This window comes from Notolepis coatsorum (assembly GCF_963971535.1).
Source record: "Notolepis coatsorum genome assembly, chromosome: 9".
Taxonomy (NCBI): domain Eukaryota; kingdom Metazoa; phylum Chordata; class Actinopteri; order Aulopiformes; family Paralepididae; genus Notolepis; species Notolepis coatsorum.
In genome coordinates, this window is record NC_140173.1 from 150519707 (window position 1) to 150545691 (window position 25985).

General features: G+C 46.7%; 1 protein-coding gene across 1 annotated transcript in view; it reads left to right on the forward strand.

Annotated features, from left to right (window-relative positions):
- Positions 1 to 1592: 1592 nt before the first annotated feature.
- hif1an (hypoxia inducible factor 1 subunit alpha inhibitor) overlaps positions 1593 to 25985 on the forward strand; it is a 43731-nt gene continuing 19338 nt past the window's right edge. The window contains 1 exon segment of the mRNA XM_084321592.1: positions 1593 to 2027. Within this exon segment, the coding sequence (XP_084177718.1) occupies positions 1821 to 2027 (207 nt within the window). The 5' untranslated portion in view covers positions 1593 to 1820.

Sequence of the window (25985 nt, forward strand, 5' to 3'; positions counted from 1 at the left end):
CTGCCTAGTTCCGAGCTGAGGGTTTTTTCAACCTGTAACTTGTTCTTGTCAGAGACCAGCAGGGCTGAGTCGTCCGCAAACAGGAACAAGTTGCAGTCACAAGCTGACGACATGTCATTTGCATAAATTAGGAACAGTAGCGGTCCTAGTATGCTTCCTTGTGGAACACCACAGCTCACTGTGAGGGGGGGGGATAGGGTACCGTTTACCTCCACCATCTGTTCCCTCCCCTCAAGGTAGGATTGCATCCAGCTCACTGATAGACTATCAAAACCAATTGCTTTTAGCTTGTCAATCAGAATGGAGTGATTGACCGTGTCAAAGGCCTTTTGTAGGTCCAGCATGACCATGCCGCAGTATTTGCCTGCGTCCACCTCTTGTTTGATGTGGTCATTCAAATAGAGAAGGCATGTGTCAGTGGAGTGGGATGTTCTGAAGCCAGATTGGAATTCGTAGATTAGATTTTTTTCCGCTAGGTATTTTTCGACCTGTTCGTAGACTATTTTTTCCATGACTTTCGAGATGGAGGTGAGAATAGAAACAGGGCGGTAGTTGCCTGGGTCTAATTTGCTGCCCTTTTTGTGCAGAGGGGTCACCCTCGCAATTTTGAAGTCCTTGGGGACGTGTCCCTGTTTTATGGAGAGGTTTATTATGTGTGTGATGACTGTACCCATTCTGCAATCTGTTAATAAAGTTTTCAATCAATCAGCCACAGGCTTGCCCAGCCCGCGTGTATGCTTTTACCAACACAGTTGTGTTTCCGGGTTCCCGTTTTGCGCTCTGATTGGCCACTGACCTACACGCGTACGCCCCCCTCGCTATCGCCTTTGGGGCGTGAGATATGAAGACAGATTTAACTGGGTAGGAAGGCAGTAATAATAAACACACTCGAAACAGCTATTACCAGACAATTACAACAGCAGTGGTGCCTGCTTCAAATGTCACCTATTATAGGCTATAAGCCCGTGTAGATCTATTCGGAATAATAAACATATACATCCCTCTAGCAAAACATGACACAATGTGATCCTATCTCCGATAGAGCGGCTGGTCGCAGAGACGCGAGTTGAACGAACACATCGGGAGGAGAATGAATGAATGAACCCGTACTGTATTGTACCCATTCTGCAATCTGTTAAATAATAATCAACTCACGTCTCTGCGACCAGCCGCTCTATCGGAGATAGGATCACATTGTGTCATGTTTTGCTAGAGGGTGGCGATGTTTATTATTCCGAATAGATCTACATGGGCTTATAGCCTATAATAGGTGACATTTGAAGCAGGCACCACTGCTGTTGTAATTGTCTGGTAATAGCTGTTTCGAGTGTGTTTATTATTACTGCCTTCCTATATCTCACGCCCCAAAGGCGATAGCGAGGGGGGGCGTACGCGTGTAGGTCAGTCAGTGGCCAATCAGAGCGCAAAACGGGAACCCGGAAACACAACTGGGTTGGTAAAAGCATACACGCGCCCAACCCAGTAAGAGGATTCTCCGGCGCTGCAGCTGGACCCTATGGCATCGCTACTGTAGTGTTTACACCTCCGTCCACCCGGAGAGAGAGAGAGAGAGCAGCGCGGAAGAAGCAAGACTGGGACCAGGACCAGGACCAGACACCACCACCCTGCACCCTGGCGTTCCCTTAAAACACATCTCCCTCTTTAGGGGAACGAACAGGGGACCGGGTCCGGACCGTGCGGTGTTTCTGTCTCTCGGTCCCGCAGCCGCAGCAGGAGGAGATCCCAGGAGGACATCAATCATAATCATAATAATAATAATAATCATAATCATAATAATAATAATCTGCAGAGAGACGGACATGGCAGCGGCAGCGGCAGCAGCGACCACCGTGGAGGTGGAGGTGGAGGAGGCTGATCCACCGGGAGGCGGTGCCGGGGCCGGTGTCCCCCCGGGCGGCCGGGGCGGCTGGACGGACTCCCAGCTGCGGAGCTACCCGTTCAGGACCAGGCCGGTACCGAGGCTGTCCCACAGCGACCCGCGGGCCGAGGCGCTCATGAACAACGAGGTAATAATCATAACGTAAAGAAGAAGGGATCCACTCGATCACCACACTGGCTGGCTCTCACCTGATCTCTCTCTCTCTTGACTTTATCATGAAGTCTCCATGTGATCGGCGTGTAAATTGAATTCTCTGCAGCCCCCAGAGCTTGATTGATTGATTGATTGATTGATTGAACGAATGAATGAAAACTGTATTAACAGATTGCAGAATGGGTACAATACAGTACTGCAACTTGTTCCTGTTTGCGGACGACTCAGCCCTGCTGGTCTCTGACAAGAACAAGTTACAGGTTGAAAAAGCCCTCAGCTCGGAACTAGGCAAAATCTGCATATGGCTCGCTGATAACAAACTATCATTACACATGGGCAAAACAGAGTCCATTCTCTTCGGTTCAAATAACAAACTCAGCAAGACCGACGGCTTCTCGGTTACAGTGGGTGACAATATTATCACAAGGAAAGATGAAATTACCTACCTGGGTTCCATCCTAGAGGCTAATCTTTCCTGTGACAAAATGGCATCCAATGTAATAAAAAAAGTCAACCAACGAACGCGATTCTTGTACCGGATCTCCGCTCTGGTAAACAAGAATACCCTGAAGACTCTGGCAGGAGCACTCATTCAAGGGTACTACGACTATGCTTGCACCTCATGGTACCAAAGCACCTCAAAGGCACTAAAAAACAAATTACAAACATCTCAAAACAAGCTAGTCAGACTACTACTTGACCTGACTCCTAGAACCCACCTCACCCCTGCCCACTTTGACAACCTAGGATGGCTTAGAGTAGACGACAGAGTACAGCAACTTGCAATGGGCCTGGTCTACAAGATACACTACGCGACCAAGGTACCCATGTACATGTCAAAATACTTCCCAAAGGTCAGTGAATACCACGATCACAACACCAGAGGGAGCTCCACAAATCATGTAAAACCCAGATTCGGATCAAACAAGGGACTAAACACGTTTCGCAATTATGCCACATCAATGTGGAACGCCCTACCTAAAGCTGTAAAGGAATGTGAATCACTACCCACCTTCAAAAACACTCTCAAAAAACACCTACGTGAGACTGCAATTCGAAACTGGCCCCTACAAATGTCCTAACCTAGTTGTACAGTAAATGACCAAGTAAGGCTTTGTCAATATTCCAATGTACAGTGTAAAATGTGTGTGTGTCCCCTTCCCAACCCCCCCCCCCCCCCCCCACCTCCAATGTACAGCCCTCACCCAACCCACCCAACCCCACCCCACCCAACCAACCTCCTCCAATGTACAGTTTCTATGCCAAATGTATATACACTCCTTTTCTGGACACTTTTGTATCACAAACAGTACTGTATTTGCAAATCTGATATGTCATAAATGTATAGATGTAGCAGTACTGTCTATCTGTATGTCATGTATGTCATATATGTTATGATGAATTGAAAATGGGGGACCCTGATGTAAACAAGTCGAAAGTCTTTCTCTGGTCTGCATCCCCTTAACAATTGTATGTATTGAGCTGTACTGTACTGTACCCATTCTGCAATCTGTTAATAAACTTTTCAATCAATCAATCAATCAATCAATCAATCAATCAATCAATCAATTCAATCAATCAATCAGGCTCAATTCACACAATTGTTAAGGGGATGCAGACCAGAGAAAGACTTTCGTCTTGTTTACATCAGGGTCCCCCATTTGCAATTCATAGTGACATTTATGACATACTCAACATACATGACATCATGACATTTATGGCATAGGGACATACATGACATACAGGTATTTAGTACCGTTACATTTGTGACATATACGATATGCAATATACAGTACTGTTACCCATAGATCCTGACAGAGTATATACATATGATGGGGAGGGGACTGTACATTAGGAGGGGGTGGGTGGGTGGGAGAGAAATATACATACGGTGGGGAGAGAATATATACATGCGGTGGGGAGGAGACTGTCTATTAGAAGGGGGTGGGGGGGTTTGGACATTTACGGTGGCCAGTTTCGAATTGCAGCCTCCCGTAGGTGCTCTTTAAGAGAGGTTTTGAAAGTGGGTAGTGATTCACATTCCTTTACAGCTTTGGGTAGGGCGTTCCACATTGATGTGGCATAGTTGCGAAACGTGTTTAGTCCCTTGTTTGAGGCGAATCTGGGTTTAACATGATTTGTTGAGCTTCCTCTGGTGTTGTGATCGTGGTATTCACTGACCTTTGGGAAGTATTTTGACATGTACATGGGTACCTTGGTCGTGTAGTGTATCTTGTAGACCAGGCCCATTGCAAGTTGCTGTACTCTGTCGTCTACTCTAAGCCATCCTAGGTTGTCAAAGTGGGCAGGGGTGAGGTGGGTTCTAGGAGTCAGGTCAAGTAAAAGTCTGACCAGTTTGTTGTGAGATGTTTGTCATTTTGTTTTTAGTGCCTTTTAGGTGCTTCGGTACCATGAGGTGCAAGCATAGTCGTAGTACCCTTGAATGAGTGCTCCTGCCAGAGTCTTCAGGAAGTTCAGGGTATTCTTGTTTACCAGAGAGGAGATCCGGTACAAGAATCTAGTTCGTTGGTTGACTTTTTTTATTACCTTGGATGCCATTTTGTCACAGGAAAGATTTGCCTCTAGGATGGAACCCAGGTAGGTAATTTCATCTTTCCTTGTGACAATATTGTCACCCACTCAGCGTTTCCGTTAGCCGGTAATTACCGGTATTTGACTGGCAAAATCTGTTGAAGTCCGACAAATTTAATCTCTCCGGTCATAGTGTCCGGTGAAAATAGTTCCCTCTGGGCACAGTTTGATTATTTGAATTGTATTTGGATGGGCTGGAGTTGGTGCGTTGAACGAAACAATCATTGCGTTTGTTGTCGTTGCTTCGCTCAGCAGCCGGTCTGGTAATGACGACGCTGTGTCAGTGAGAGCTTGTTGCTGGATTTGCGGAAGGCATGCAGCTGCAGACCCACAGAACCCACCAGCTTTGCTGGCACAGTGCGGTCCCCAGACCTGGAAAGCTGCTCTGCGGGTCTGCAGCTGGATGCTTCTTGCAAACTAACTGCGGCGCTCGCGCTGATATTGTTGGACCGGCTGCTTGGTGGAGCGACGATGAAACGAATGTAATGAATCGTTCGTCGCATGGGCTATTTAATTTTGGCCTGTTTTGGTACGGTTCGGGTGGTCAAGTTGTGCTTGGAGGGAGTTGTTTTCACCGGACATTATGACCAGCACCAAGTCGTTGGGAGGTGGAGTATATACATCACGCAACCCCACGATAATTTTGCCGTCTCTCTGCCAAATTTCTCAGTTCTTCGCTTGATATAATTAATACAAATGTCCAATATAACGGAATTCGTTAGCTCATAAATGTGATTATAACAGACTGCTGTTTATTAATGTCGGGCCGACTGCCCACAGACACCTATTTGATTTAAAGTCGGCAGCAGCACGGAATCTCTGGACTTATTTTATTTGGAATATAATGACTGTATACGCAAAAGTAGCCTAGCTTTAAGTTAAAATATTATAAATCTACATGCCTTGAGGATGTCATTCTTTATATAGCCTGTTGTTTTTAAGCTCAATAAACTCTGACCGGAATTTCTCTCATTTGACCGGTAGATACAAATCTACCGGACCCTGAGACCGGCAACAATTTTTTCTAACGGAAACCCTGCACCCACTGTAACTGAGAAGCCGTCGGTCTTGCTGAGTTTGTTATTTGAACCGAAGAGAACGGACTCTGTTTTGCCCATGTGTAATGATAGTTTGTTATCAGCGAGCCAGGTGCAGATTCTGCCGAGTTCCGAGCTGAGGGTTTTTTCAACCTGTAACTTGTTCTTGTCAGAGACCAGCAGGGCTGAGTCGTCCGCAAACAGGAACAAGTTGCAGTCACAAGCTGACGACATGTCATTTGCATAAATTAGGAACAGTAGCGGACCTACAGTAGTATGCTTCCTTGTGGAACACCACAGCTCACTGTGAGTGGGGGGGGGGGATAGAGTACCGTTTACCTCCACCATCTGTTCTCTCCCCTCCAGGTAGGATTGCATCCAGTTTCTCAATTTACCTTGAGAAGAGGTACATTTGTCCCCCTAAAAAAATATAGGTAATATATGAGAGACAAGCCAGAAACAATACAGGAGAATACATCGTTTGAAATCGATACAGAATTGCCTGAGAGCCGTTACTGCATTATATTCCATTATATTTGTGTCAGTGGGTGTTGTCTTCTCCTTTACATAAATAAAGATAATAAATGTATGCAGAAAAAGTACAAATTGGTGCACAAAAGTAACACCAGGATGCAGATGCAGTGTCACCCCCTTATAGTGTCCCCCCCTCCGATGTGGAAATCAAGCCTACGGCCTTGTCGGTACACACTATGATGTACAGTAACATACACATGGTGCATCTACTGGGATATCGGTACATTTCCGTATGTAGAGCTGCAAGCCCTTACATTTGAATAAAACTCATTTGGAAAACAGAAATTCTATGAATTTGAAAAGTCTCGTCCACTAATTGATTTGTCAGAATGGACCGACTCCAAAAAGCGTCACTTCTTGTTGACATCACAACTTTCCAGCTAGTCATGTTCTTCTATGTTTATAGATATTGTTTTAGTCGTTCCAAGATCGTTGGAATAAGCACGTCGTCAATTCTGCCCGTGAGGTGAATACAAATATAATTTTTCAAAAGTGACATTCCAGCAGGCGACAGCTGACCCCCAACGCAGTGATACCAATCTTCCGACACCGCGTCCGAGTGCCTAAAGTATCGGCTGATGCGTAGGCGTAGCTTTAGGGGGGGCTGCGGGGGACATGTACCTCTCAATATTGAGAAGAGGTCAATTGGTCCCCCTCAAAAAATATAGCTAATATGAAAGACAACCCCCTCCCCAAAAGAGGTAAAAAATAAATAAAAAAACAAGGGGGCGTCAATGGGCTGTGTTGACGAGTCTGATGGCTTGGGGGGAAAAGCTGTTCTTCAGCCGGTTGGTTCTGGCTGTGTGGCTGCGGTAGCGCTTTCCAGACCGCATCAGCTGGAACAGTCCATGGTTGGGGTGGTTAAGGTCCTTGATAATTTTCCGGGCTTTTTCAATGCACCGGCTCTCATATACAGTATTTCCTGGATGGAGGGAAGCTCACATCCACAGATCTTTCGGGCTGTCCTCTCGACGACTCTGCTCAGCGCTCTGAGGTTGAGGTCGGTGCAGCGCCCCCTCCAGGCGGTGATGATGCACCCCGTCAGGACGCGCTCTCCGTCGTTCCCCTGTAGAACGCCTTCAGGATCTTGGGTGTCGTTTTTATAAATAAAAAAAAAAAAATCTAACCCTAACTAACCGTACTGTCATGCACTTGTCCTAATAAACTAACCTACACTGTAGCACTCAACACTTTGATGAACATTGTTGCTCAGCTGATAGAGTTGTGCCCGTCCTGATGGCTTGTCGTACAGAACTTGTAAGTCGCTTTGGATAAAAGCGTCAGCTAAATGACTAAATGTAAATGTAAATGTAAATGTCGTGCCGAACTTCTTCAGCCTCCTGAGGTGGTAGAGGCGTTGGTGGGCCTTCTTTACCACCCAGGTGAGTTTGTCGGTGATGTGGACACAGAGGAACTTAAAGCTGCTGACTCTCTCCACTGCAGCCCCGTCGTTTTTTCCACATTGAGGGAGAGGTTGTTCTCCTGTCACCACTTTGCCAGGTTGTCAACCTCTCTCCTGTAGGCCGTTTCGTCGCTCTTGGTGATTCGGCCTATCACTGTGGTGTCATCGGCTAATTGAATCACCGTGTTGGAGCTGTGCGTGGCTACGCAGTCATAGGTGTACAGTGAGTAGAGGAGGGGGCTCAGGACGCTCCAGTGTTGAGAGTCAGGGGGGCGGAGGTGTGTGAGGGCCCACCCTCACCGCCTGGCGTCGATCCCACAGGAAGTCCAGGATCTAGTCACACAGACTGGGGTTGACTCCTAGTTATAGTCCTTTTTTGCTGCTGTGATCTGACCGCGTAGGTTGTATTTTGTTCTCCTCTCCTCCTCTCTGTCCCCAGATGTGTGTCTGTGTCCCTCTCTGCTAGTAGAGCCTCCTCTCCTCCTCCTCCTCCTCTCTGTCCCCAGATGTGTGTCTGTGTCCCTCTCTGCTATAGAGCCTCCTCTCCTCCTCCTCTCTGTCCCCAGATGTGTGTCTGTGTCCCTCTCTGCTATAGAGCCTCCTCTCCTCCTCCTCTCTGTCCCCAGATGTGTGTCTGTGTCCCTCTCTGCTATAGAGCCTCCTCTCCTCCTCTCTGTCCCCAGATGTGTGTCTGTGTCCCTCTCTGCTAGTAGAGCCTCCTCTCCTCCTCCTCTCTGTCCCCAGATGTGTGTCTGTGTCTCTCTCTGCTAGTAGAGCCTCCTCTCCTCCTCCTCTCTGTCCCCAGATGTGTGTCTGTGTCTCTCTCTGCTATAGAGCCTCCTCTCCTCTCCTCCTCTCTGTCCCCAGATGTGTGTCTGTGTCCCTCTCTGCTATAGAGCCTCCTCTCCTCCTCCTCTCTGTCCCCAGATGTGTGTCTGTGTCCCTCTCTGCTAGTAGACCCTCCTCTCCTCCTCCTCTCTGTCCCCAGATGTGTGTCTGTGTCCCTCTCTGCTATAGAGCCTCCTCTCCTCCTCCTCCTCTCTGTCCCCAGATGTGTGTCTGTGTCCCTCTCTGCTATAGAGCCTCCTCTCCTCCTCCTCTCTGTCCCCAGATGTGTGTCTGTGTCCCTCTCTGCTATAGAGCCTCCTCTCCTCCTCCTCTCTGTCCCCAGATGTGTGTCTGTGTCCCTCTCTGCTATAGAGCCTCCTCTCCTCCTCCTCTCTGTCCCCAGATGTGTGTCTGTGTCCCTCTCTGCTAGTAGAGCCTCCTCTCCTCTCCTCCTCTCTGTCCCCAGATGTGTGTCTGTGTCCCTCTCTGCTAGTAGAGCCTCCTCTCCTCCTCCTCTCTGTCCCCAGATGTGTGTCTGTGTCCCTCTCTGCTAGAGCCTCCTCTCCTCTTCCTCTCTGTCCCCAGATGTGTGTCTGTGTCCCTCTCTGCTAGTAGACCCTCCTCTCCTCCTCCTCTCTGTCCCCCAGATGTGTGTCTGTGTCCCTTTCTGCTAGTAGACCCTCCTCTCCTCCTCCTCTCTGTCCCCCAGATGTGTGTCTGTGTCCCTCTCTGCTATAGAGCCTCCTCTCCTCTCCTCCTCTCTGTCCCCAGATGTGTGTCTGTGTCCCTCTCTGCTATAGAGCCTCCTCTCCTCCTCCTCTCTGTCCCCAGATGTGTGTCTGTGTCCCTCTCTGCTATAGAGCCTCCTCTCCTCCTCCTCTCTGTCTCCAGATGTGTGTCTGTGTCCCTCTCTGCTATAGAGCCTCCTCTCCTCCTCCTCTCTGTCCCCAGATGTGTGTCTGTGTCCCTCTCTGCTAGTAGAGCCTCCTCTCCTCTCCCCCTCTCTGTCCCCAGATGTGTGTCTGTGTCCCTCTCTGCTATAGAGCCTCCTCTCCTCCTCCTCTCTGTCCCCAGATGTGTGTCTGTGTCCCTCTCTGCTATAGAGCCTCCTCTCCTCCTCCTCTCTGTCCCCCAGATGTGTGTCTGTGTCCCTCTCTGCTATAGAGCCTCCTCTCCTCCTCCTCTCTGTCCCCAGATGTGTGTCTGTGTCCCTCTCTGCTATAGAGCCTCCTCTCCTCCTCCTCTCTGTCCCCAGATGTGTGTCTGTGTCCCTCTCTGCTATAGAGCCTCCTCTCCTCCTCCTCTCTGTCCCCAGATGTGTGTCTGTGTCCCTCTCTGCTATAGAGCCTCCTCTCCTCCTTCTCTCTGTCCCCAGATGTGTGTCTGTGTCCCTCTCTGCTATAGAGCCTCCTCTCCTCCTCCTCTCTGTCCCCAGATGTGTGTCTGTGTCCCTCTCTGCTAGTAGAGCATCCTCTCCTCTCCTCCTCTCTGTCCCCAGATGTGTGTCTGTGTCCCTCTCTGCTATAGAGCCTCCTCTCCTCCTCCTCTCTGTCCCCAGATGTGTGTCTGTGTCCCTCTCTGCTATAGAGCCTCCTCTCCTCCTCCTCTCTGTCCCCAGATGTGTGTCTGTGTCCCTCTCTGCTAGTAGAGCCTCCTCTCCTCCTCCTCTCTGTCCCCAGATGTGTGTCTGTGTCCCTCTCTGCTATAGAGCCTCCTCTCCTTCTCCTCTCTGTCCCCAGATGTGTGTCTGTGTCCCTCTCTGCTAGTAGAGCCTCCTCTCTGTCCCCAGATGTGTGTCTGTGTCCCTCTCTGCTAGTAGAGCCTCCTCTCCTCCTCCTCTCTGTCCCCAGATGTGTGTCTGTGTCCCTCTCTGCTATAGAGCCTCCTCTCCTCCTCCTCTCTGTCCCCAGATGTGTGTCTGTGTCCCTCTCTGCTATAGAGCCTCCTCTCCTCCTCCTCTCTGTCCCCAGATGTGTGTCTGTGTCCCTCTCTGCTATAGAGCCTCCTCTCCTCCTCCTCTCTGTCCCCAGATGTGTGTCTGTGTCCCTCTCTGCTATAGAGCCTCCTCTCCTCCTCCTCCTCTCTGTCCCCAGATGTGTGTCTGTGTCCCTCTCTGCTATAGAGCCTCCTCTCCTCCTCCTCTCTGTCCCCAGATGTGTGTCTGTGTCCCTCTCTGCTATAGAGCCTCCTCTCCTCTCCTCCTCTCTGTCCCCAGATGTGTGTCTGTGTCCCTCTCTGCTATAGAGCCTCCTCTCCTCTCCTCCTCTCTGTCCCCAGATGTGTGTCTGTGTCCCTCTCTGCTATAGAGCCTCCTCTCCTCCTCCTCTCTGTCCCCAGATGTGTGTCTGTGTCCCTCTCTGCTATAGAGCCTCCTCTCCTCTCCTCCTCTCTGTCCCCAGATGTGTGTCTGTGTCCCTCTCTGCTATAGAGCCTCCTCTCCTCCTCCTCTCTGTCCCCAGATGTGTGTCTGTGTCCCTCTCTGCTATAGAGCCTCCTCTGCTCCTCCTCTCTGTCCCCAGATGTGTGTCTGTGTCCCTCTCTGCTATAGAGCCTCCTCTCCTCTCCTCCTCTCTGTCCCCAGATGTGTGTCTGTGTCCCTCTCTGCTATAGAGCCTCCTCTCCTCCTCCTCGCTGTCCCCAGATGTGTGTCTGTGTCCCTCTCTGCTAGTAGAGCCTCCTCTCCTCTCCTCCTCTCTGTCCCCAGATGTGTGTCTGTGTCCCTCTCTGCTATAGAGCCTCCTCTCCTCCTCCTCTCTGTCCCCAGATGTGTGTCTGTGTCCCTCTCTGCTAGTAGAGCCTCCTCTCCTCCTCCTCCTCTCTGTCCCCAGATGTGTGTCTGTGTCCCTCTCTGCTATAGAGCCTCCTCTCCTCCTCCTCTCTGTCCCCAGATGTGTGTCTGTGTCCCTCTCTGCTATAGAGCCTCCTCCTCTCCTCCTCCTCTCTGTCCCCAGATGTGTGTCTGTGTCCCTCTCTGCTATAGAGCCTCCTCTCCTCTCCTCCTCTCTGTCCCCAGATGTGTGTCTGTGTCTCTCTCTGCTGTAGAGCCTCCTCTCCTCCTCCTCTCTGTCCCCAGATGTGTGTCTGTGTCCCTCTCTGCTATAGAGCCTCCTCTCCTCCTCCTCTCTGTCCCCAGATGTGTGCTGCTGTCTGTGTCTCTCTCTGCTATAGAGCCTCCTCTCCTCTCCTCCTCTCTGTCCCCAGATGTGTGTCTGTGTCCCTCTCTGCTATAGAGCCTCCTCTCCTCTCCTCCTCTCTGTCCCCAGATGTGTGTCTGTGTCTCTCTCTGCTGTAGAGCCTCCTCTCCTCCTCCTCTCTGTCCCCAGATGTGTGTCTGTGTCCCTCTCTGCTATAGAGCCTCCTCTCCTCCTCCTCTCTGTCCCCAGATGTGTGTCTGTGTCCCTCTCTGCTATAGAGCCTCCTCTCCTCCTCCTCTCTGTCCCCAGATGTGTGTCTGTGTCCCTCTCTGCTAGACCCTCCTCTCCTCTCCTCCTCTCTGTCCCCAGATGTGTGTCTGTGTCCCTCTCTGCTATAGAGCCTCCTCTCCTCTCCTCCTCTCTGTCCCCCAGATGTGTGCTGCTGTCTGGGTCTCTCTCTGCTAGTAGAGCCTCCTCTCCTCCTCCTCTCTGTCCCCAGATGTGTGCTGCTGTCTGTGTCCCTCTCTGCTATAGAGCCTCCTCTCCTCCTCCTCTCTGTCCCCAGATGTGTGTCTGTGTCCCTCTCTGCTATAGAGCCTCCTCTCCTCCTCCTCTCTGTCCCCAGATGTGTGCTGCTGTCTGTGTCCCTCTCTGCTATAGAGCCTCCTCTCCTCCTCCTCTCTGTCCCCAGATGTGTGTCTGTGTCCCTCTCTGCTATAGAGCCTCCTCTCCTCCTCCTCTATGTCCCCAGATGTGTGCTGCTGTCTGTGTCCCTCTCTGCTATAGAGCCTCCTCTCCTCCTCCTCTCTGTCCCCAGATGTGTGTCTGTGTCCCTCTCTGCTATAGAGCCTCCTCTCCTCCTCCTCTCTGTCCCCAGATGTGTGCTGCTGTCTGTGTCCCTCTCTGCTATAGAGCCTCCTCTCCTCCTCCTCTCTGTCCCCAGATGTGTGTGCTGCTGTCTGTGTCTCTCTCTGCTATAGAGCCACACGCTAAGGAACTGTTAATCCATGGCTTCTGGTTTGGAAACACACGGATTGTTTTCCTCTGCACACAACGTCCTCTCGATGCATTTCTCTGTATGAAGCCAGTGACTGCCTCCTCTCTGTGTATTCATCAATGTTATTGTCGTCCGACGATGAATCACGGAACATTTCCCACTCCGCGTGATCAAAACAGTCTCGTAGAAGTGCCTCGTCCGATTGGTCAGACCAGATCTGTACTTCCTTCACGGTGGGCGGTGCTTGGGCCTAAAAAAAATAATGTTTTTGTTTCCGGTTGCCGACCGACCCTGCCGATTTTAGGTGCGACCCAATATATTTTATGAGTTTTTCTTTTTTTTTTAATAGAAAAAAAGAAAAAGAAAAAGAAGATAAATCCAATATTTTTTTTAGTATTATGGATATTAAACATGCTGGCAGAGTACATGCATCCATGTTGTTGTGAACATTTTAATTAAATAAAGAATCCATAGTCGCCGTGGGAAAGAATAAAATAAAAAATAAAATTTAATAAATTCTCTACCTACCCATGGCCTTAACTGACAGCCAACAGGAAACAAACTATATTTTTTGTTATGCCTTGCTTCAGTTTCTGCCTATAGGCAGGCAGGAAGTTAAGTTAGACTTAGATACTATGTATGTATAATATTATGTGCTTCATTACATGTATATTCCAATTATTTGCCTGTTCTATTCTCCATCCATCTATCATCCATAGCAACACTATATTATCATCACCGACATCCTGTTGGGGGATCCCCCCCTTTGAACAGCTCACCTGAGGTCTCTCTCCTCCACGCCGCCTGTGGTGCTTTTTTCCTATTGCTATGTTTTTAGTGAGTCGTTCCTCATCTTCATTGGGGAAAGTATGGGAGTGTTGCATATTCAGATTTTATGGTGTTTTTTAGTTTTTGATCTTTTGAGATGTTTCTTCTTGACTTGTACAGCCCATGGGTGGCTATTCCATGTGATCTCGGGCTTTAAAAATACATTTGATTTGATTTAGTTTGGCGTGTTGCGCTCTCCCAGTAAAACTCCTCGCTGTCAGGTGAAAAAAAGCGGAAGTGACTCCACATGTTTTGGAGGAAGCGTGCGATAGTAGGGCAGCATGTGGTAGTCTACACCCTCCCCAGACCGACAGTAGGGCAGCATGTGGTAGTCTACACCCTCCCCAGACCGACCGTAGTGCAGCATGTGGTAGTCTACACCCTCCCCAGACCGACAGTAGGGCAGCATGTGGTAGTCTACACCCTCCCCAGACCGACAGTAGGGCAGCATGTGGTAGTCTATACCCTCCCCAGACCGACAGTAGGGCAGCATGTGGTAGTCTATACCCTCCCCAGACCGACAGTAGGGCAGCATGTGGTAGTCTACACCCTCCCCAGACCGACAGTAGGGCAGCATGTGGTAGTCTACACCCTCCCCAGACTGACAGTAGGGCAGCATGTGGTAGTCTACACCCTCCCCAGACCGACAGTAGGGCAGCATGTGGTAGTCTACACCCTCCCCAGACTGACAGTAGGGCAGCATGTTGTAGTCTACACCCTCCCCAGACCGACAGTAGGGCAGCATGTGGTAGTCTACACCCTCCCCAGACCGACAGTAGGGCAGCATGTGGTAGTCTACACCCTCCCCAGGCCAACAGTAGGGCAGCATGTGGTAGTCTACACCCTCCCCAGACTGACAGTAGGGCAGCATGTGGTAGTCTGCACCCTCCCCAGACCGACAGTAGGGCAGCATGTGGTAGTCTACACCCTCCCCAGGCCGACAGTAGGGCAGCATGTGGTAGACTACACCCTCCCCAGACTGACGGTAGGGCAGCATGTTGTAGTCTACACCCTCCCCAGACCGACAGTAGGGCAGCATGTGGTAGTCTACACCCTCCCCAGGCCAACAGTAGGGCAGCATGTGGTAGTCTACACCCTCCCCAGGCCGACAGTAGGGCAGCATGTGGTAGACTACACCCTCCCCAGACTGACAGTAGGGCAGCATGTGGTAGACTACACCCTCCCCAGACCAACAGTAGGGCAGCATGTGGTAGTCTACACCCTCCCCAGACCGACAGTAGGGCAGCATGTGGTAGTCTACACCCTCCCCAGACCGACAGTAGGGCAGCATGTGGTAGTCTATACCCTCCCCAGACCAACAGTAGGGCAGCATGTGGTAGTCTACACCCTCCCCAGACCAACAGTAGGGCAGCATGTGGTAGTCTACACCCTCCCCAGACCAACAGTAGGGCAGCATGTGGTAGTCTACACCCTCCCCAGACCAACAGTAGGGCAGCATGTGGTAGTCTACACCCTCCCCAGACCAACAGTAGGGCAGCGCAATGACCAGGAAGGGAATTGGCATAACAACTAAATTGTGGAGATGGGGGGGGGGGGGGAAGCAGAAAGTTAAGTCACTTTGCTTTTATATCTTACATATTACACATGGCTCTTGGTATTGGTTTTATAGTATCGGGGAGATAATCTGAGATAATCGGCCTGATATTGTACCGATATCCCATACCAGTACCAGTATCGATGCATCCCCTAATCCTGTTAGCTTGTGAAAGACCACTGAGTAGTTGGCCTATAAAAACGAGTGTATTGACAGGACAGATGTGTATACAGTACTATACAATAATACACAGAGATATAAGCCTAATCTCATGAAAGTACAGAGATATAATAATAATACATTTTATTTATATTGCACTTTTCGTTCACTAGGATCCCAAAGTGCTACAGGGTTAAAACATAGTTAAAAAAATATAATCAATTATTAATAATAATAGAATAAAATACAGAATAAAAAAAATAGAACATAGTTAAAAACATAGTATAAACAGAAAATTAAAGACAACGGCACAAAAAAAATCAAAATAAATGCTAGCAATCAAAGGCCTTTTGAAATGGATAGGTTTTCAGGCCTGCTTTAAAAGAGGCCAGGCTCTGTGGTGCCCTGCCCTCATATAACCTGTCAAACGAATCTACAGGTTTCCAGATGGCAACTGAAATGAACCCGCGAGAGAGAGCTTAGCAAATAGGCCTACAGGTGTACAGTAAACACACTGTATAATGATGATGCAGAACAGGCTACTGATTCCCGTTGTGGTTAAAACGATATCTAGCTGATTACACACAGGGATGTGCTCGGAACAAAGAGCCCTTTCAGGCCTTTCATCTTCATTTCAAACCTTTATTTAAACTCGAAAGGCAACTCAAATAGTGCCTCAAATAGATTCGCTATCAGCTCTATCTTTAATCTTTCAAAATGTTCAGTTGCTATCGCTATCAGCTCTTATCTTTAATTTTTCAAAATGTTCAGTTGCTATTGCATGCACTCATCTGTGTTTCACCACACACATGAGTGCATGCTTACCAACTGTCCGTCTGCAACACTACTATCACCGACATCTAAGAAGGGAGATCCCCCCTTGAATGGCCCTTCTAAGGTTTCTCTCCTCCACACTGCCTGTGGTGCATTTTTCCCTATTGTTAGGTTTTAGTGAGTTTTTCCTTACCTTCGCATGGGGTATGTCTGGGAGTGTTGCATTCATTCATTTATTTGCATTTATTTTAAATTTGTTGGACCTTATGGTGTTCTTGTTCTGTTCTTGACTTATTGTGATGTTTCTTCTTGACTTGTTTAAAGAAGACGTGTCCGGCCCATGGGGACATTGACGTGTGTTGTCGGGCCTTATAAATACATTTGATTTGATTTGAACTGAGGTTTCCTTGATTTAGTCACGTCGAGTGTACGTGCAGAAATGAGCAAAAGAAAGAAAGAAAAGATAAGCATATAAAATCATCATAACAAGACGAGGCAAAGAGCAAGGATAACAAGTCAATTCAAACACGTACAACTTGATTGACAAAGGTTGGAGATCAAGGTTTTAAACTCTGCAACAACAGAGGGGAGAATCTCAAGCTTTAAGGACCGTTGGAGTTCATTCCATGAGCTAGAGCAGGGGTTCTCAAACTTTTTTATACCACAACCCCGTTTTATTTAGGATTTATGTATCGCGTAATTTCAACGTGGAATTAAGGAATATCAAAATAAAAGCACACGTTGTTGAACTTGATCATGCATATTTATTAGAAAATTTTATTACAGCACTATGTTATCAATACACATTTATAAAACGAGGCATATTTAGCCAAAATATGTTGCCAGAACATAAATTTAATTATAGATTTTTTTTTGTACTTGCCAAGGTGCAAGTAAATGTGTCGCGACCCGTAGTTTGAGAACCGCTGAGCTAGTAGAGGCATCATAGCAACATGCAGATTTACCCTGTTCAGAGCAAACTGGACCTTAAGGGTCGGCCAGTCACTGGAACTGGGCCTGCCCTGCACGCGGACGGTTATGTAGGGCTGGGTATCGTTTGAATACCTGGGATTTGATACCGTTACCAGAACAGTTACTATTTTTCCCAATACCTTCCTTCTGCTGAGTCACGTGTGCTGTTGTGTGAGCCAATCAAGAGGCTTTGTTACATTTAGGAATGATTTTGGCTCGAGGTTGGAACAGAAGACAGGTTATATCTTGGAACAAACATGCTTATTACTAGTTCACTGGCACAGAGGAGAGGAACTGCAGTACTTGGGTATCGAGATTTGGTATCGAATAACACAGTGTCATTTGAAACCAAATTTCAACACCACAGCATTTTTCGATGTACCCGGCCGACATTGTATCTCGGAGCAGTTCGATCGATACCATAAAAGTATCGCATTACGTGCGAAGGGAGAGAAATGCATTGAATTATGCACTAGGCAAGCGCAGGTCTCCCACGTACAGTATGGTCACCAGATAATATCATCATCATCATCTACCTTTATTTATGAGCTCACCCTCATTTTCAATGTCGTCGAGACTCTACAGACATTTCAATGCACACATTTCTACAATATAACAATAATACATATTAATAACTATCTATATAGGGAGGTGTAGTGGTTACGTCATTGCTGTTTTTCCGTGTTCCACCCTCTGTATTATTTCCCCATGGCCCATTTCTAAATCGTCTCGTTTAAAACAAATAAAGCATGAACGTTTGCACGGTGTACCTTTCTGTGTGTGTATTCATCCACAATCTATAGCTCAACATGAAGATATTCGCAATTAATCATAAAAAAATCGCTCTTTTATTTCAACCAAAAATGCTTTAAACAATAATGTTAGTGATAGAAGGGAACTCATTTTGTGCAAAAATGGAAAGCTTGGCAATGTCCATGAGGCAGAATTGTTACAATAGCCGATACTCCATTTCCCCCAATGATAAATCCCGGTGGACCTCGCGGGCGGGCCAAAGTGACGTCAGACTACACCTCCCTATAGTATACGAGTATAATATACGAGAGGGCCGGCTCGTGACCCGCGGCCGACCGCAAGCATCTCGGTTGAGGCCTGGGTTGTTATGACGGGGGGGGTGTTGTGTGGAGAGATGGATGGCGTTTGACACAAAGGGAGGGAACGCCTCAACCGTTCCCTGGCACGACTAAGAGGGACGAGCCAGTGGCTGAAGGTGTTCCTTTTGCCAGGTCAGCTCGTACTTAGTTTTATTTATTTAGTTTACTGCCATATCCATCATCATCTCACTGCCACTTTACTGCCATGATTGTATTTTACTGCCATTATTTATTATTCATACTTACTATGTACCGTTCTGCTGCTAAAGGTTTTGCACTAAGTTCTCATTTACCTCTATATTTATATTCACTCATACATTCAGTTTTTCTTAGCTACTGTCTACATATATAGTCCTGTATACTGTCCATATCGCTGCTGGCGGGACAAAACCTCCTAACTCCATATATATATATATATATATATATATATATATATATATATATATATATATATATATATATATTTTTTTTTTTTTTTTTTTATCAACTCAGTAGATCATCCTCCATGTGTGTGTGGTTTTACAAAGTCTACACAATGGGAAAGCATTAAACCAATCATCTGTCTAAACCTCGTAACTCTATTCGCCCTCAAATCTGTGTTCGTTTTTTTCATCTGCTGAAAAGTTGGGTTTTTGGAGTTATGAGGTTTTGTCCCGCCAGCAGCGATATGTTACTTTATGTTTATAGTGTACTATATGTTACTTTATGTTTATATTAGATCTTGTTTTTTATATACACCGTGGGAAGGGGGAAACGCAATTTCATAATATAATAATATCTTAAATGTATATAGGGCCTTTCAGGAGACCCAAGGCGCTTAACAGGAGGAGGGGGCAGCTAAGGGAAGGGGAACAGGGAACAACGACGTAACAACAAAATAATAATCAAAAGGAAAAAAAGAAAGACAAAAGGGAAATCAGGCAGAGTCATTTACAAATTTGGTGAAGAGGTGGGTTTTGAGTTGGGATTTGAAGGAGTGCAGGGGTGTAGCACTACGGATGTTTGCAGGGAGGGAGTTCCAGAGGGTGGGTGCGGCCACAGAGAAGGCACATTACTACGAGAGGTGACAATAAAGCTGACTTTGACTTTGACTCATTTATATAGAGAGTGCGAGACGCATGTTCTGCTCCGTCGGGCTCTGGCGAGCCTCGTTAATTAGTTCGGTAAGACCTGTCTGCCATGTTTCTTCCCCTCCTCCAGCAGCAGTGAGTCCACTGGCCACTACTGGCATAAAAACATACGGAATAGGGAGGTGTAGTCTGACGTCACTTTAGTTTCCCGCGAGGTCCACCCGTTTAGGGATTCATCATTGGGGAAAATGGATTGTCGGCTATTGTAATAATTCTGCCTCATGAACATTGACAAGCTTTCCATTTTTGCACAAAATGAGAGTTCCCTTCTATCACTAACATTATTGTTTAAGCATTTTTGGTTGAAATAAAGTTAGTTTATATAACGTTTTTAATTTGTTGTTAAAAAAAGAACTACACTTACCAGTAGAACGCCTGTCACTCAGTGCTGTCGCCTAATACAGCCAGGAGTCTACGCTGTGGTGACGTCAGTCAGCAGCGCCAGAGTGAGTGTAGTTCCTCAGTGAAGTGTTTTTTCTCCCATCCCAATTTTTTGTCGTCATGCCAATTCCCCCCTCCCCTTCCTGGTCGTTGCTCGCATGTGCCCCCCACTGGTCGGTCTAGGGAGGGTTGATAGATACTATCACATGTCCCCTCCGATACATGTGGAGGCAGCCAGCCACTTCTTTTCACCTGCCAGCGCGGACTCTCATTGGTGAGGTGTATAAACGTACGTGTGGGAGGCTCACACTACTCTCGCCATCTCCCTTCCTCGCTGTGCAGGCGCCCTGACCGACCTGTAGGAGTCGCTGTTTACAACGACCAGAATACCACGATTACCACCCCACCGGCTTCCCTCCCGCTGACTCTGCCAATTGAGCCAGTATGACGGCCGGCCCAAGCCGGAGGCAACGCTGACAGCCGGATTCGATACCGGTGTCTCTCGCGTTGGTGACGAGCGCTTAGTCCGCTGCGCCACCCAGCCGCCCATGAAGGTTATTATTTCGCTACTTTTATGATTTAATTGTGAATTTTTTCATGTTGAGCTATAGATTGTGGATGAATACACACAGAAAGGTACACCGTGCGAATGTTCATGCTTTATTTGTTTTAAAACGAGACGATTTAGAAATGGGTCCATTGGAAATACATGGCAATTTCAAGGGTGGACGGACCGCGCTGGAAGCGCCAATGACGTAACCACTATACCTCCCTATACTTTGTATATAATATAGGCTGTATGTTGAATTACCCAAGCTTTCCCTAGAAGAACAGCCCGCTTGTTACATTCTTGTAGAGTGCTTCAGTGTTGTTTAGACCGGTTCAGTTTGTTATGGATGTGGAGTGGACCCCAAAGTACTCGGTGCGTTGAATGATGTTCTAGTCAGGAACGTTTTAACGGAAAAGGCAGACTTTCCGAGCTCGGAACAACGCGCTCGTGGGACCTTCAGCCAAGCCACATCACCGATCTTGGAGGGTTCTCTCTCTCTCTCTGATTTCTAGCTTTAGGAGTGTGTGCACAAACACTGACTGAACTGTGTCCCGGGGTACAGGAAGAACTTTTTATGTGAATTCTTGAAATGGGTGAGGGTTCCCTTTTAAAAAAAAAATGTATTTGAATAATTCAAGCATTTGAATGATTTTTCTTTTCTTACTCTCTTGCTAGTTTTTATGTTCTTTTACAATGTAGCGCTTTGGGATTTGCTCCACCACAACTATAAAGCGCCCTACAAATCAAATATATTATTATTATTGTATTATTAAAGCTAGTGCTCTGGTCATGCATCCACTCAACTCATAGAAAATACAGCATCAGGCTATTCTAAAAGTATTGATACTGATACTAATAAAGAGTATTGAACCGTTTTTAACAGCTGGGTATCGAGATACCTTTCTAGTATCTGTATCATGCAACACTAGTAAAGACATTTATTTTGACATTCTGATTTAAGAACTTTCTACATAAAAGTTAATTTATCTGACCGCTTGTATTAATTGATGAAAAAGTAGCCATGTGCAGTAATATAGATTATAAAATTGAGGATGTAATATATTATTGAGCTGAATCGTAATCTAATCGTGAGGCCAGTGAAGATGCACAGCTCTAATGTTTGTATAAATCCTTGAGTGGTCACAAAATGTTGCACCAGATCTGTGTAACAAATGGTATCAACTCAGAAATTGCTGCAGCAACTTACGAGACATAACCGAGCAGGAGAACGACCGTCATATTCTTCCATCATAATGTTCTAATAATACACTCCGCCTAACCAAAACAGATTTATGACACAGTGAGCTGCGTTTCAAATTCATCTTCAGGTTCCCAGCCTTCAGATGATGTCACTTCTCTGTATATATCGTTGACCTGATATCTCCCCATAAAGATCCTCTGCCCCCCCCCCCCCTCTCCCTAAAAAAAGACCGAAATGGGTCTATATGTTGGTCTCTTAAGGGTTAAGCTCATTCTGCATGCTATTCCAAGCAGAGGGCGCAGAATACACAAAGGCCTTCTTGCCCAAATCAGTCCGAACTTTTTAGTGGGCACAGTGTCCTGAGACTATGACCTCTAAGCAGGCCCGGATCTACCATATGGGCAACCTGGGCATGTGCCCAGGGGCCCTCGTCGCGTAGGGGCCCTCCACGATGGCAGGTTTTAGTTTTTTTCAGTCACATTATTATGTGGATGCCTATCGGTAATAATTGGTGTGCTGTCTGCTTGGGTGGTTTTCAGTTAACAGAAATATTTCCATAGTATATTATATAGTCATACTCTGCATTGGGGTGATTTTAATATGTTTCCTTGAGTGAAATGGCAGTACTTTAACACGACAGATAGACCTGAAACTGTATACACGTACCTGCTCAGCTGGACTGAGTAATACTTGGTCTATTGAACTACTGTACACACCTACCTGCTCAGCTGAGTAATACTTGGTCTATTGAACTACTGTACACACATACCTGCTCAGCTGAGTAATACTTGGTCTATTGAACACACATACCTGCTCAGCTGAGTAATACTTGGTCTATTGAACTGTACACACATACCTGCTCAGCTGAGTAATACTTGTTCTATTGAAGTGTACTCACATACCTGCTCAGCTGGACTGGGTATTCAGCCTTTGACCAATAGTCTTTTGGTCGCCAAAGGCTTATTTTTTTTTACTAGCACGTGAAAGCAATCGTCTGAGACGGAACGTGATAACGCCCCGAGAAATTCGCCGCCCAAGACGTCCGCGGATCAGGTGACTCCTAAGAAAGCTTCCAAACCAGCATTTAGGCTTAAGAAGCGTTTTTTTTATTTTTTTTTTATTGTGGATCGGTTTCCCTCTTTGTGACCGTGTCTTCCCGGTGGGCGGGTGGGTGTGGTCGCTACTACTGTGCAACCACCACATATTAATAGCACTGACAAACAGGCTATTGGCATCGTTTGTAATTTGATAAGAAAATCCTTTCCCCCGTCTTTATAAAACACCATACGCCACAATCAGCTGTTCAGAACTACAGGAGAAATGGAACTGTGCAGAAACACAGTTGGTGTTGAGATGGCAAAAAAATATAGCGGCGAAACCATCGGTCAGATGAAACCATCACAGTCAGGACAGACAGCTGAAACCATCACAGTCAGGACAGACAGCTGAAACCATCAGTCAGGACAGACAGCTGAAACCATCAGTCAGGACAGACAGCTGAAACCATCAGTCAGGACAGACAGCTGAAACCATCAGTCAGGACAGACAGCTGAAACCATCACAGTCAGGACAGACAGCTGAAACCACCACAGTCAGGACAGACAGCTGAAACCACCACAGTCAGGACAGACAGCTGAAACCACCACAGTCAGGACAGACAGCTGAAACCATCACAGTCAGGACAGACAGCTGAAACCATCACAGTCAGGACAGACAGCTGAAACCATCACAGTCAGGACAGCTGAAACCATCACAGTCAGGACAGACAGCTGAAACCACCACAGTCAGGACAGACAGCTGAAACCACCACAGTCAGGGCAGCTGAAACCATCACAGTCAGGGCAGCTGAAACCATCACAGTCAGGACAGACAGCTGAAACCACCACAGTCAGGGCAGCTGAAACCACCACAGTCAGGGCAGCTGAAACCATCACAGTCAGGACAGACAGCTGAAACCATCACAGTCAGGACAGATGAAACCATCACAGTCAGGACAGATGAAACCATCACAGTCAGGACAGACAGCTGAAACCATCACAGTCAGGGCAGCTGAAACCATCACAGTCAGGACAGACAGCTGAAACCACCACAGTCAGGACAGCTGAAACCATCACAGCCAGGACAGCAGAAACCACCACAGTCAGGACAGCTGAAACCACCACAGTCAGGACAGACAGCTGAAACCACCACAGTCAGGACAGACAGCTGAAACCATCACAGTCAGGACAGACATCTGAAACCATCACAGTCAGGACAGACAGCTGAAACCACCACAGTCAGGACAGACAGCTGAAACCATCACAGTCAGGACAGACAGCTGAAACCACCACAGTCAGGACAGACAGCTGAAACCATCACAGTCAGGACAGACAGCTGAAACCACCACAGTCAGGACAGACAGCTGAAACCACCACAGTCAGGACAGACAGCTGAAACCATCACAGTCAGGACAGACAGATGAAACCACCACAGTCAGGACAGCTGAAACCATCACAGTCAGGACAGACAGCTGAAACCACCACAGTCAGGACAGACGGATGAAACCACCACAGTCAGGACAGACAGATGAAACCATCACAGTCAGGACAGACAGCTGAAACCATCACAGTCGGGACAGACAGCTGAAACCACCACAGTCGGGACAGACAGCTGAAACCATCACAGTCAGGACAGACAGCTGAAACCATCACAGCCAGGACAGACAGCTGAAACCATCACAGTCAGGACAGACAGATGAAACCATCACAGTCAGGACAGACAGCTGAAACCATCACAGTCGGGACAGCTGAAGCTCACCCAATTTTCCGCTGTCGACTAAAAACACACTTCTTTAATCAATATCTGAAATGAAGAAAAATAAATATATAACCTTCGTACTGTCTTTTACTATTATGCACTTTGCTACTAAGGAATCTACATTGCCTATATATTACTACCTACTATGCTATTACAGTATGTCTACTAATATGCACTCAAGACTGTAGCACTCTGTTTGATGAACAATCGTACTGACCCTTAGCTGCCAGAGTTGTGCCCTTCCTGCTGACTTGTTGCATAGAACTTGTAAGTCGCGTTGGATAAAAGCGTCAGCTAATTGACTAATTGTAAATACAAATATGTACACAGCATGACAGCAGAGGTGGAAATGTACATAATACAGAATAAATTACAGTTCAGGCTGAGTAGCAGTTATATCTGAGCAATGCAGAAATTACTTCAGGTGATGATGTAAGATAATATATTCCTTTATTGATCCCCTTGGGGAAATTCAGGCATCATAGCAGCATGGGGGATGGGGGGGGGGTACAGGTAGTAAAAACAACACAAGCAGTGTAAACAAACAAGTCAGTATAATTTACTATCTAACTAACTGAAATATACAGTGCAAAAAAGGTCTATGTGCAACAAGGTTGCAGATGTAAATTACATATAAAAAAATATTTTGATACAGAATAAGTTAAGAGCAAGAGAGTGCAAGAGAAACAGTTATACACGAGTATTGCACTGTAAAATATTTTTTTTTTTATATCTATTCTATTCTACAATTCTATTGCACTGCACTATTTTACTCTGTCTATTCTATCTTACTCTTTTTATTATTGTCTAATTTAAAACTGAATCAAACCATAAACAAGGTGGCCTGTTGGGATGTTAGATCCTAATGTGAAAAACTGTGATTTTATATGTGCTCATTTTATGCCTGGCTTTTTTCTGTTGTGAAGCACTTTGAGCTGCAGTTTCTGTATGAAAGGTGCTATACAAACAAAGTTTATTATTATATTATTATTATAAGTAGTGCAGACGTTACCAGAGCGAGGTGATGCTATGTCTGTGACTGAAGTGTCTGGAAGTCAAGGCTACAGAATATCACAGCAGCTGCCTGTGGTCGGGGCCATTGTGTTGTTGTTGTACTCAGGCCTTTACTGTGGTAAAAACACTGACATTATGTATCCCCCATCAAGTTCACCATGATTGATTGACCTGTACTGAACTCACAATGAATTGGGGACAGGGGGCAGCATAGCTGCATTGGTCATCATCACTGCAGTTCATTCTCATGACGTACTGTATACCTGTATGTCAGAAATGTCATGATCTATATCTGTATGTTCCGTATGTCATTATGAATTGAAAATGGGGGAACCTGATGTAAACGAGACGAAAGTCTTTTATTGAGCCGTACTGTATTGTACCCATTCTGCAATCTGTTAATAAAGTTTTCAATCAATCAATCAAACGTTTCATGCCAACCAATATGGCGCTACTGCCACAGGTCATTCGCCAAGTTGCCATTGAATTGTGAAATGTTTCCTAGCAAATACTCTTATTTGATTTTAATCGGCAAACGACATAAAGTCGCTTTGTTTCACGGATATAGCCTATATAGCCACCACATCAGGTGTCGGATAAATCGACAACACATTCTCAAAGTCTTGATTTAATGTCTCTATAAATCCTCCCGACTGCCGACCAGGGGGAGCGCGCGTGCTTATTGCCCAGCCCCGTGTTGAACAGAGGAATCTATGGGTTGAAAGCATGAATGAATGAATGAAAACTTTATTTAACAGATTGCAGAATGGGTACAATACAGTACGGCTCAATACACACAATTGTTAAGGGGATGCAGACGAGAGAAAGACTTTCGTCTTGTTTACATCAGGGTCCCCCTTTTTCAATTCATAGTGACATTTATGACATACACGACAACATACATGACTTTATGACATAGGGACATACATGACATAC